The following is a 12,393-nucleotide window of genomic DNA, read 5'->3' on the forward strand; positions in this document are numbered from 1 at the left end:
AGATCTAGATCAAGTATATGATCAACTATCACCTCCTCTTCTAGCTTAGTGAGCTTCTTTGAGTTAGGCTGGCAATCGCGTCGAGCAGGTATACCAGCGCGTCGGCGGCGGATTGTTCGTTCAGACACGTTGTAGACAGCAGCAGCGCGACGATTACTTTGTGTTTGATAGAGATTAATAGAAGAAATAGCAAGCTGAATATCTGCTTCATTTAAAGCTAATTGAGTAGCGCTACGTTGAGCCATTGTTCGTTGAGATAGGAGAGGTGCGCAGGTTTGGTGGGGTGCGGCGCTCGCTTGCCTGCGGCGCTCGCTTGCCACATACGTTATATCGTAGCCGAAACCTTCGAACATAGCCCTGTTATGCCATTCTTCACCACAACCATTCTCATCAGAGGCAATATTTTACTGTGCAATCTCATTTCTTATTATCTCTGCCCTGTTTTCATTATTATTATTATCTCCCAATATATCGTGTACCCGGTACTCTTGAGCCTCACTCTATTGTACAATGGCAATTCTATCCATGGCCAACCTCCCCTGCCAAAACTCAATATCAAATAGAGTCCTATCGATACAGCTTTACATGGTGCGATCTCAACGCATGTAAGTGATACTGGCTTGCTAGCCCCACTGGCCTTCCCTCCCACTCTTCCCTCCAGAATTTCTTCACGGTCCCAAACTCTGGAGCGTTTTTATCAAACAATGTGTTCTCCTTCAGAAGGTCCCAATCGGCAGCTTTTTTGCGTGTCAGCAGCATTGGTGTCAGAATCTTTCCTGTGATATGCTTGTTCCGGCATGTAGTTGCAAAGTCTTCCACTTGACTGTCGAACCAAGCAAGCGAAGGGTCAGCGGGCTGCCATATGGATATTGATTCAAGAGTCGGGGCGAGATCCAGTACAGTGAGTGAGGTTTGATACATGTACGACACGTCCATACGTGCATTCATCAGACACTGAACCTCAAGTTTTGACTCTTCGAATGTGAGGCCGGTCGACAGAATCGAGAGATCAAAAGGAAATGGATGTTGGGCATGCGAGAGGTCAGGCCGCAGCGTGAGATGGCGCAGATTTGGTGGGAATAGAGGGTAAACTTCTGTTCCAATGGAAAACTCGACATCGCCAGTCAAGAAGGGAAAAGGGACTTCCAAGGTATGAAGTTGCGAGAAGTTGGTTAGGTCAAGGTATCCATACAGCTTGTCTCCGATCCGGGGTTGATTGAAGAAGTAGGCGGATTTATCGCAATACTCGATGCTGAAGACGAGCACCTCAAGTGTGGCTTCAAGCGATCGTAGAATATCGCTCCAAGAGGCTAGATTAACCAAGTGCCAAGTTTGGTCAGCCATTTCGTCACGTTCGAAATAAAATTCGTAGGTAAAGGAGCGCAGTTTTGGTGTACATTCCAAAAGGGACAGTAGACTTTCGGTAAAAGCCCCAGAATGTCGGAAGACCAAAGTGGTAATATTCGTGGGTCTGACTCGTTGTACGAGGGGCAACGTGCGAGGAATGCCAATGTTCAGATGCCGCCTTGCGCCCGAAACGGAAATTTCGAGTATCTCTGTGCAAGGTATGTTCAAGAAATGGTCGGGCGCAAAGTAGTCATTTTTGCGGTATGCCACGCCGCTTTTGCTGTCAAAGAGGAGAGACAGTCGTTTGATGGATGACAAGCGGCTGACTAGGGCTTCAGAGGCAAACCGGCGATTCCAGATCGTTCCGGGATCTAGGTTGCGCAGCATGGTATGCAGGTGGTCGAACGTGGCAGACTTGTAGTCGGACACGTGAAGATGCCGAAGTGACGGAAGCATCAGGAGAATAAGCGCTGCATAAGCAGAGTACTCACGCATCCCTAAAAGGGAGGTATTGTTAGCATTTATGGGTTGTGTGATGTGCGGGTTAAGGTAGCTTGAGTCTCTCCATGACTGCAAATATTCCAAAGGTATGTGAATAGGTGGGTAGTATGACGCAGCAATGGCTTACGAGCATGGCTGTCAACAAGACGTACCGATTGCATCTTTTAGATAGTCACCGGTAGCCACCAGCGTCTCGTTACTCAAGACGTCCATGGCTTTTTGGAACATGCATTGGTCGTCAAACTGGCTGTCCAGAGGCAGCCATCGCTGACCCTCGGCAACATTTTCGTCTGAAGACAGGCCCAGGCGAATGGAATGGACATTGTTGGCCTTTCGGCTATCGTCGATGAGATTTCGACAGAAGTGATCAATCCTTGGAAGCCTATTGCTGGGTGGTATGAAGAGATCGACGTGGCGGTACAGCAAAGGGGTACCCAGGGTGTGGAGGTGTTTGTTCAGACGGCAAAAGGAAGATTTGTCGTGCTGACAAAGGTAGGAGACTATCTGCTCGACCAGCTCAGTCGGGAGATGGGAGAAGGATGCCATGTAGGTGGCGAGTTTGGCGATGCAGAGAAGCAGACGGTGCAGGTACGAGAGGAAAGTGAGCAAGACGGCGATGGGTCAGCACAACCAAGGCTCCAGCACCAGCACACGCACGTTTGTGCCGCGTGGCGACGTGTGTGGTCCAGTTAGAGGATACATGTGGGAGCCTGTTGAGAGGGAGGGGCGAGGCTGAAGGTCCGTGCCAAGCGCCCATGTCTATGTACATACTGTGATTCGCAAGTTGGGGCAGATTTTGCCGTGTTGCCATATACACAGAGGGTACATGTGTGGCGTGCAACATGGAGAGGCAGCTCGCCTGTGCAAGCGTGGTGCCGTCAAGTCAGCATTTATGTGTGTACTTGTGTGTGTGTCTGGAGTCAGAGTAGCCAACGAGGCTAGGCTGGCAGTACGTGGGCCGATGGCATGGCATGCTTTTAGGTGTACACATGCCAACGCCAAGCGCAGAGGTGGGAGCCGGGCTACCCCGCGTTAAGTGGGTGAGCTGAGAGCAGAGCGAGGGCTCGACGAAGGAGTGGGAGCAGGCTGCATGTGAATGACGCTGCTGGCGCGCCGTTGTACGAGGGGCGCCGTGCTAGGACTAGTGGCAAGCAGACGCGCGCATGCCATGGTCATGGTCGTGGCATGGAACCTGGGGCTTGGAAGGCCGATCCGATCCGGCTGACTGACGATGGGCGAGCGTCCAGGGCAGCCGCGCACGACATGTGAGCCGGGCAGTTGGGCGGGCAGGGCGAGTGTGAGTATGAGTGTGAGTGCATGGTAGCGGGCAGCCGTGGCGGCGTTGTGCCTGTGGTTCTGTCGGTAGTTGTGATGGCGGTGGTGGTGGTGGTGGTGTCATGGTAGTGGTAGTGGTAGTGGTGGAGGGCCTGCGAACGGTTGGCGGCGTCGCTAGTTGTGGCCGCAGCCAATCAGCGTCGCGGGATTCGTCAGAGGCGGGGGGGGGGGGGCTGGTGGGCAGGCGGGCGGAGGATATCACTCCCACTACCAGCCGAGAAGCAGGGGGAAAAAATAATCAGGCCAAGCTGCACGTGGGAGAACAAGTTTTGCGCAACCGGCAGGCGGGCCAAAGGAGATGGGCCGCGAGCAGGACGAGGCACGAAGGCCCTCTCGTCGTCTATACTCGATCGAGGCATAGCCATGGCTGCATTCTTGCTCTTCTGGCTGGGCGTCTGGCTGGCAGGCTCGGGCGGCTCGGAAGAGGCAGTCCAATGACCATGGTTTGGTTCCGATTTCTCCCTCCCAGCCCAGCTCCTTCACGCCGACGGATCGCGGCGCCATTAAACGGCCGGGCACGCCAGACACGCCCCAACCTCGCTGTCCGTCTCCACTGCGGCTGCTGCTGCTGCTGCTGTCTATACATACGCCTACATACATAGACACATCGCCGCCCGCGTCGCTGGCCCTGCCCCGCTTCCACTCACACACATACACCCTCTCCCGCCCACCCAGGCCACTGCCACCACACCACACCACTAACGCCCGCAGCAACACGGCCAACTACGTCACACGCACGCTGTTCTCCTGTCACGTCGCGGTAATCGTGCTGGTCGCCTCCTAAGACTCCAGCGCATGGGCTAGATAAGACGCTGCCAGCATATCCCAACACCACAGCGCATTGCGTCCAGCCCAGGGCTGCTGCACATCGCCCCCCGGTCCGCCCACCACTGCGCCCTCACCGCCCTCGATTCAACGCCGCGACCGTCCATATAACCAACCGCGGCAGCACGCCTTGATGCACGCCGACGGACAGCGCCTCTCGCCAGACCACCCCGCCCCCGACCGCACCATGACCACCAACAGACCCTTTCTCGGCGGCTTCCTCGCCGCCTTCCGCGCCCAGCAGCCATCGCTCCAAAAGGCCGCTTCGTCGCAGGCCGCCTCGGTCGCATCCTACTCGCAGAGCGCCCAGGCACAGCAGACGCAGGGCCTCGACTCGACAGCCGCCTCGCGCACCATCACCACCAAGACGCGCTCATCGTCGCCCGGCGCGACCGTGTCGGTCCAAGGCGCCGGCCACTTCCAGCCCACCAGACAACATGCCGCGCCCTACACGCGCTCCACATCGCCCCAGGCCGCCAAAGGCTTCCCCATACCCGGCGCATCGCAGCGGAGCAGACGCGGCTCCGACAGCTCGTCAGAAGGCTTCCACGAGGCCATGGGCGCGGAAAAGTGGTATATTGGCGGCCGGACGGCGACTGGCGAGGAGAAATACTACAAGCTTGGCATGGTCAAGCGGCACAAGAGCGCAGACCGTTTGAGTCTGGACAAGCTCAGCATATGACGTGGCCGAGCATGCATGGGTTTTCGGTTCAAAAGGCGCAACTGCATCCACGGCGTTTGGGACATTTTACGCACACTCTGTGCCGGGTTGGGTTCAAGATTTGGGAGAGACCCAGGTACACACATTTGGGCAAAGGGCCAGGGCTTACACTGGCCCCATATACACGTTTGTTTGCGCTCTTGATGGAGCCTCGCTACTGTCGCTAGCCCTTATCTCCCCTTGTGATTCATGCTCACGTGACGGACCACATGCCAAGACCCGCTCTCGCTATTCCCGCCTCAACTCTTGATTGCCTTGCACTGATAGCCCGGCACTTACGACCGTTTAGGCAAGACGACTACTTTCGTACCGGTGGAAAAATACCCGACCGGGCATTCTTGGTCCGACGTGCTTGTGCACAGCTACTCCACTTTTCGGATATGCATTCTGTCGACACCAACACGAAAGAGTCTTCACGGAAAAGCCTTTCTATGGACGATCAAGACCAGATGTATCCACCCGCGGACACGGTCCGGTCTAGAGCCGCATTAATGCCTGAACATGGCCCAATATGCATCTCGAACTCGCCATACAAGACTGCTTTCAAGTCCCTTGCGACGACTCTCTTGGCTGCTTTGCTTCAAGCCCCTACACACCGTCTTTGTGCCAAACTGCTAGAGTCGCTCTACCTCGATAACAGCTTTTCCCAAGGCTCGCCTTCTATGAGTACGCACCATGGCACCCTCTTCCACATCCTCCTCAGCACCCGCTGGCCCTCGCACCCCCAGCCTGGCCACCGAACCTGAAAAGCACACTCAGTACGCGCCCATTGTTCCCGAACACTCTCAACATGACCATCTGCAACTCCAACGCACCATCTCCAGCCACCAGGACATGGCCAATGTCCAATATGTCGTGACTGGCGATAACGATGTCATTTACAACAAGTTTTCGGACCGTCGCAAGTTGGTCATTGTTGCTGTAGTTTCTTTCTGCAGCTTTCTCGCGCCCATCTCGTCGACGACGGTACTGTCTGCCGTTCCCGAAGTGGCGGCTACCTTCAACACGGACGGCTCCATTATCAACGTGTCCAACGCCTTGTACATGCTCTTCATGGGCCTTTCTCCGTGCTTCTACGGCCCCTTTGGCAACATCTACGGCCGGAAATGGGTCTCGGTAGTGAGTGCTGCTTTATTCACGGCCTTTTCCATCGGCACGGCTCTCGCACCGAACCTGGCTGCGTTTTTCGTCTTCAGGGTCCTGACTGCCTTCCAAGGCACTGCGTTTCTGGTGATTGGATCAGCCGTGATTGGAGACATTTACAAACCGGTACGTATTCGTGATACCATGGCATTACGAGTGTAGTCTGCAACCCAGGTATCTACCCGATGTGGACCCTGCGCACCATTACCAAGATTACCTCAGCAAGACCATGTATTCCAGGGCTACTGCATATTGCAGCAGGTATCCCCTCCATGCCATTCCGGGCCTGACTGACGTTTCAACAGACTGAACGCGCAACGGCACTTGGTTGGTTCCTCAGTGGCACACTCATCGGCCCAGCCGTGGGTCCCCTCATCGGCGGCATCATCGTGACCTTCCGCAGCTGGCGTGACATCTTCTGGGTGCAGACTGCTCTGGCCGGCGCGGCAACCCTCTTCTGCTTCTTTCTCCAGCCCGAGACCATCCACACCAGGCGTGCCGATGAACTCGAAGGACTGCCGAGGAAAGAGCGAGCAGTCAAGATGTGGCAGTGGCTGAACCCCTTTCGAGTCATCAAGTTGTATCGCTATCCCAACATCCTGCTTACGGGACTGGCTTCGAGTTCGCTGGTGTGGAACATGTACTCGCTCCTTACGCCCATTCGATACGTCTTGAACCCGCGCTTCAACCTGCAGTCGCCGCTGCAGTCTGGACTGTTTTACATTGCACCGGGCTGCGGCTATCTCGTCGGCACTTTTGTTGGCGGTCGCTATGCTGATCGCGTGGTCAAGAAATACATTCGCAAGCGTGGCGAGCGTGTTTCCGAGGACCGCCTGCGAAGCTGTGTCTTGTTTCTCGGCGTCCTGATGCCCGGATGTATGCTCATCTATGGGTGGAGCGTCGAGAAGCGCGTTGGGGGTGTCGCCCTGCCGGTTATCATGATGTTCTTGCAGGGCGTGGGCCAGCTCTTCTGCTTCCCCAGCCTCAACACTTACTGCCTGGATGTCATGCAAGGCCGCAGCGCCGAGGTTGTCGGTATGTTTGCAGTCTCTTCTCTTTTACCAAACAAGGCTGATAGTTGAATAGCTGGCAACTACTTTATGCGTTACATGTTCGCAGCAGGAGGGTCTGCCGCCTGTCTGCCTGCTGTTCGAGCCATGGGCGTAGGCTGGTTCACGACCATCAGCGCTCTCTTTCTTGTTGCGGGCGCAACGGCAACCCATGTCACGGCAGTGTATGGAAAGGCATGGCGCACTGCTATTGAAGAGAAGAAGGCAGCTCGGAAGGCGGGCGACAACAAAGCCTAGGTGACTACGACAGGATATCCAGGAGCCGGGATCAGCATACATAGTCGTCTGACGTCGACGCCGGTAGTGATTGGGCCGAGCGGCGTGTTTTGATGTACACCTAGTAGTAGTAGTAGTCCTCACCGGAAACTATAGCGGCATGGCAGTAGGCGTATGTACATAGTCGTGGCCCGTGGCAATGAATCGGTCTCGCAGCTGAAAAGCACGCCGCTGCCAACCCATGGCGGCGCATTACAACTCGCTGCCGCCGCGGGCCTGGGGTGCAGCCGTCGAGCATATACAGGCCGTGTCCCAAGCGTGTCCCGCATGTATTAGCTACGGCGAGAAAAAAGCATGTCGGCGCAGCTCGTGGTGGGCGGAGGCGACGGCCGCGCAGCCCCGCCGATAGCCGAGCCGGGACGAGCTTTTCCCACCTTCATCCACTCATTGTCGCCGGTACCCGCGCGCGCGTTCAGTACACAAGCAGAAGAATCCCTTCTCCATCCGTTGTATCACCACACCATGTCCACGGCCGATGATTCCACCACCGGCTCCGCCCCCCACGACGCCAATCCAGCCGCGTCCAAGAAGCGGACCCACCCCGAGGACTTCAAGCGCGCCTACAAGGCCTGCATCAACTGCCGTCAGCGCAAGGCCAAATGCATCCTGGGAACCGGCCCCGATGGCGGAGAGCTGAAGCCGCCGTGCCAGCGGTGCAAGCGAGAGATGCGCGAGTGTGTCTTCCGCTCCGAGCGCTCGTGGGTCAAGAGACGCAAGCCGGGCGAGGCGAGGGAGACTGAAGAAGACGAGCCTGTCCGGCCCCAGTCCAGCAATGCCGCGCCCGCCCTTCACCCATCGCCTGGTGGCCACCGATCGTCAGTGTCGACGCATGGCTTCACGCCGGGAGGCAGCCCGCACGTCAACGGCCATCACCGCGCTGACTTCCAGTCTCCACACGCGCCCCTCCGCCGCATCTCATCGTCGCAGCCAGACCTGGCGCATTCGGTGATGCGCACCGTCGTGTCCAGCGGCAGCGATGCCCTCAATCTGCTGTTCGAGGCTGCAAACCATCGCGACGCAATTGACAACCAGGAGCAGGCCGCCTCGCAGGCATATGAGACGCCCCGGTCAGGGCCGTCTGGCTACAACAATGACATGCCATCCTCGCCCTTCCATACCTTTAGAGCGCAGCCGGTGCAGATGTCGACACCGTCGCCCGAGACGCTCAAGGTATGGACGTCGTGCCGCTTCGTGCAGATGGGCTGGTTCTCTGCGCACGAGGCCGTCACGTACGTTGATCTGTTTTTCAAAAATTGCTCGCCCTTGTCGCCCATACTCGGAGAGTTTTACTCCCTGCATGAGAACCACTACACTTTGATTGCCCTGGACCCGTTTCTCTGCACTACCATCCTGATGATCTCGTCGCGATACAACATCCTGCCCGGCGTAGGCGGCGCGTCGCGCGGCTACTTTGTGCATGACAGGCTCTGGGAGCAGTGCCAGCGCTTCATCATGAAAATCATGCTTGGCCAGGTGAAGCCCTCCAAAGCACAGAGCCGAACCATTGGATCCATTGAAGCCCTTTTGCTGCTGTCTGAGTGGCATCCGCGTGCCCTTCACTTTCCAACGGCCGCAGACGGCTGGGACTGCGAGCTGATGATTGGCGCAAACAACACCACCGAGGAGGGTGCAAAGCTGTTGGAGGGAGACGTGACCTCGAACCGGTGGCTGGAGGACGTTATCGAGCCTGCAAAACGATCCGACCGTATGTCTTGGATGCTGATGGGCTGTGCCTTGTCGTTGGCCCAGGAGCTGGGTCTCTTTGAAGACAATGCCAGAATCGACAAGGACCAGATATCTTACCCAAAGTTCACGACCGAGTATTTGATCTTGCGGAGAATTCGCGCCCGGAAGCTGCTTTATGTCTTGCTTGAACAGCTGTCGTGGCGCCTGGGATGCACCTCGATGATCCCCCAAAGCCTGAACCACGCTTTGATGGAAAAGATTCCCGTCGACTCAGCGACGGGTGCTGTGGAGCAGTGGCAGTCTTTCATGAGTGCTTGGGTAGAGCTCACAAAGCTCGCACGCTCCATCTCCGACACAATCTATCCTAACACGACTACCACAAGAAGCTTACTGCGCACGGGTCGCTACATTGGGCTCCTCGAGCACTTTCAACCTCTACTGACATCGTGGAGAAAGAAGTATCTCGATCCTTGCAGTAAGCTCCATGACACTTGGACCTTGAAGCAATGCTAATGCCTTGGTAGAACTCAAAGTCGGGTTGCATGACATGCTGCACATTGAGTATCAGTACGTTCGCATCTACACCAACTCTCTCGGCATGCAGGCAGTCGTTGAGCGCACCCTCGCCGAAACCGACCCAGACGTTCCTCAAGAAGACAACCTGCCCTTCAATCTGGAGCCAAGAGACTACGACTTTATCCAAGAGGTGGTCGATGGAAGCTGCCAGATCCTGCAAAAGGTCTGTCAGCTGTCGGAAACAGGTGCACTGCGCTATTCGCCAGTGAGGATATTCCTACGCATCTCGACTTCATCCATTTACCTCATCAAGGGACTGAGCTTGGGTTCGCGTAATCAGAAACTGCAGTCATCTCTGGACATTCTTGATGCCGCTATCCGAGCACTGCGCGCAAGTAGGTGAAGCCGGCCACAACCATGTTCCACTACTAACATCTCAGATACTCTTGATGACATGCATCTGGCCTCCCGCTACGCCACATTGCTCGACATGCACGTCGCCCGTCTGCGCGAAAGCTTCGTCGTTTCTTCCCGACCACCTCGGCTCCCCTCACGCGCCACATCCGCTGAACTCAAGGGCTCCACAACAGGCATGGACTTTTTGAACAACCACAACGCCGGCCAGTCTAGTCTCTCATCGCTTGCAGAAAACGTGACAAACCTCATGCCAGACGACGACTGGCTTGCGCTACCTTTTGATCCCGCCATGGCGCCGTTTGGACTAGACAGCGGACAGCAGAGTTTCCAGGGCTTTGACGACGGGACCCTGGATTTTATTTGGAACCTACCCATGTAAGGATTGTTGATGATATATAGATGTGATGTGTTATTTGAACGTAATGCCGTCAAAAACAGAGTCTTGCTTAACGAAGACACGATGGATGATGAAATGAAGAATGCTAATATTGCAAGATGCTAGAGCATCCTATGTATCACGCTAAAGACGAAGAGGAATATGTATATGAAGAGGAAGGAAAGAAGGAACCCAACACCATGGAAATGCCATCATAAGACGTCGTATGGTCTCAGACCAAGTTCCCCCTCAGCTCCTGCTCCCTCTCAATAGCCTCGAACAAGCTCTTAAAGTTCCCCGCGCCAAACCCATCGAAATTGTTCCGCTGGATAATCTCGATAAACACGGTCGGCCGGTCCATGAGATGCTTTGTGAACAGCTGCAGCAAGTATCCGCCCTCGTCGAAATCAATCAGGATATCCAGACTCCTAAGCGTCTCAAAGTCCTCATTCAGCGTCATCCCGGCCTTTTTAAGCCTCAGCTTCATATTCTCGTAGTACGTCTCGGGCACCTTGATGAACTCGACTCCCCTCGCCTTGAGATTGGTAATGGCATCGATGATATTCGTGGTCCGCAGCGCGATGTGCTGGACACCGGGGCCGCCGTAGAAATCAACGTACTCTTCAATCTGCGACTGCTTCTTGCCTTTTGCAGGCTCGTTGATGGGCATCTTGACGACGTCGTTGGGCGAGCTCATGACGATGGATTTGAGCGCCGAGTACTCTGTGCAAATGTCCTTGTCGTCGACGCTCCAGAAGCGGTGGAAGCCCAGCACGTTTTCGTAGTAGGCGCAGGCATTCTCCATCTCGTCCCAGTCTTGGTTGCCCACGCAGTGGTCGATGGCTTCGAGGTGCACCGAGGGAAGGAAGCGCTGCAGAGGGTCGCTGCTCATGCCCGTTTCCGCGCGGTATCCCGGGAGGAAAATGCCGCTGTACGACGTCTTCTGGATCAGCGTGTGCGTCGTGTCGCCGTACGTGCGGATGGTGGCCAGGCGCACGCTGCCGTGCGCGTCGGACACGGTATGCGGCTCTGCGATGGAGACGGCGCCCGAGGCCACGGCTGCAGAGTATATGGCGTCTACATTGTCGACTTCAAACGCGACGTCTAGTCCAAGATTAGAATGGCCATCTCTCACGATACTCATGTGGTGTCGAGATCAAAGCTTACCTTTAACAGCATCCCCGTGCCTCTCCTGATGCGCATGCATTTCCCGCAGCAACGCCTCGTCCTCGGCGCTGAACCGCGAGCTCTGCTCCAGACATCGCAGCGGCGACGTCAGCACAAACGTTACGTCTCCGTTTCGCACCACGTGCGACGCCGTTGCCCGTGAGCCTGTCTCCAGCCCGCGGTACGCGATGCGCTCGAAGCCCATGCGCGCTACGTAGAAGGCCGCGGCTTGCTTGGCGTTGCCCACGTACCAGTGCACATGGTGGTAGCCGCGGTACGACGAAATGTCCGAGGCTGGGGTAGTGGTGGTGGCGTTGTCGGGACGCGGTGATGTTGGGGGGGAGATGGCAGCGGGAGCCATTGTGAAAGAGGTTGAAAACTCAACAAGCAATAAGATTGAAGGAAGATCAAAGGCACAATACAATATGGGTATCAGCTTATCCTTGTTCGATGTTTTTTTCCAGGTTGGTTAAGCTGTTCAACTGTGGAAGCGCAGTGTGATGAAGAAACTAATTATATACAGCAGTGCGATTCCCTTATCTTTAGCATTTCATAGCGGCTCCCCCCCAAGTCCACTTCCCTTCGCAAACCGGTGTCCCAGTTCTTTTTTGCTAGCCCGCGTTGCCATGGCCGTTCCCAACAGCGTCATCCAAGCAAGTTATGCCGAGCGCACGTGTGTAGACGGCTCTCAGAAGCAATGGGTGCTGGATCCCGTCGATGTCCGCACGTGGCACCTGGCCGCTTGTATCCGGGCGTTGCTCTTTCGGAGCGGCAACCAAGCAGTGGGTTGGTGCGTGGTTCCAACAAAAAGAAACTTACATGTCTGGGGAATACGTATTACAGAGTAACTTGGTCTCTTGCTCCTAACGGCGGCGAGGCTGTATAGACTTGGCTGCGAGTATGACACACGGAAAGAGTAGTGTGTGTTCTGCGTCGGGGTGTTGGCGCAGCGGCACAAGCGGGCCGTTGAAAGCCGCGTTGGGGCGCTAAGCCGAGTGCACATCAGTTGTTGG

The 12,393-nt window shown here is 55.9% G+C and overlaps 5 protein-coding genes across 5 annotated transcripts; 3 read left to right on the forward strand and 2 right to left on the reverse strand.

Annotated features, from left to right (window-relative positions):
• Window positions 1-567: 567 nt before the first annotated feature.
• Window positions 568-2,394, reverse strand: SETTUDRAFT_149251 (uncharacterized protein; the record flags this gene model as incomplete). The annotated part of the gene is made up of 2 exons (XM_008025767.1): window positions 568-1,844; window positions 2,001-2,394. The coding sequence occupies 2 exons, from the start codon at window positions 2,392-2,394 to the stop codon at window positions 568-570; spliced, it is 1,671 nt and encodes a 556-aa protein (XP_008023958.1).
• Window positions 2,395-3,842: 1,448 nt separating this feature from the next.
• On the forward strand, window positions 3,843-4,884 carry SETTUDRAFT_168418 (uncharacterized protein). Its single transcript, XM_008025768.1, has one exon. The coding sequence runs from the start codon at window positions 4,142-4,144 to the stop codon at window positions 4,688-4,690; it is 549 nt and encodes a 182-aa protein (XP_008023959.1). The 5' UTR covers window positions 3,843-4,141; the 3' UTR covers window positions 4,691-4,884.
• A 72-nt stretch (window positions 4,885-4,956) lies between these two features.
• SETTUDRAFT_149255 (uncharacterized protein) lies at window positions 4,957-7,430 on the forward strand. Its single transcript, XM_008025769.1, has 3 exons — window positions 4,957-5,998; window positions 6,178-6,907; window positions 6,959-7,430. Exons 1-3 carry the CDS (start codon window positions 5,405-5,407, stop codon window positions 7,177-7,179), a joined length of 1,545 nt encoding a protein of 514 aa, XP_008023960.1. The 5' UTR covers window positions 4,957-5,404; the 3' UTR covers window positions 7,180-7,430.
• A 250-nt stretch (window positions 7,431-7,680) lies between these two features.
• SETTUDRAFT_149256 (uncharacterized protein) lies at window positions 7,681-10,216 on the forward strand (the record flags this gene model as incomplete). Its single annotated transcript, XM_008025770.1, has 3 exons — window positions 7,681-9,379; window positions 9,429-9,815; window positions 9,861-10,216. The coding sequence occupies 3 exons, from the start codon at window positions 7,681-7,683 to the stop codon at window positions 10,214-10,216; spliced, it is 2,442 nt and encodes an 813-aa protein (XP_008023961.1).
• Window positions 10,217-10,289: 73 nt separating this feature from the next.
• On the reverse strand, window positions 10,290-11,837 carry SETTUDRAFT_149259 (uncharacterized protein). The gene is made up of 2 exons (XM_008025771.1): window positions 11,381-11,837; window positions 10,290-11,317 (listed from the first exon to the last, which is right to left on the reverse strand). Exons 1-2 carry the CDS (start codon window positions 11,739-11,741, stop codon window positions 10,446-10,448), a joined length of 1,233 nt encoding a protein of 410 aa, XP_008023962.1. The 5' UTR covers window positions 11,742-11,837; the 3' UTR covers window positions 10,290-10,445.
• Between the last annotated feature and the right edge of the window lie 556 nt (window positions 11,838-12,393).

Source organism: Exserohilum turcica (genome assembly GCF_000359705.1).
Source record: "Exserohilum turcica Et28A unplaced genomic scaffold SETTUscaffold_15, whole genome shotgun sequence".
NCBI lineage: Eukaryota > Fungi > Ascomycota > Dothideomycetes > Pleosporales > Pleosporaceae > Exserohilum > Exserohilum turcicum.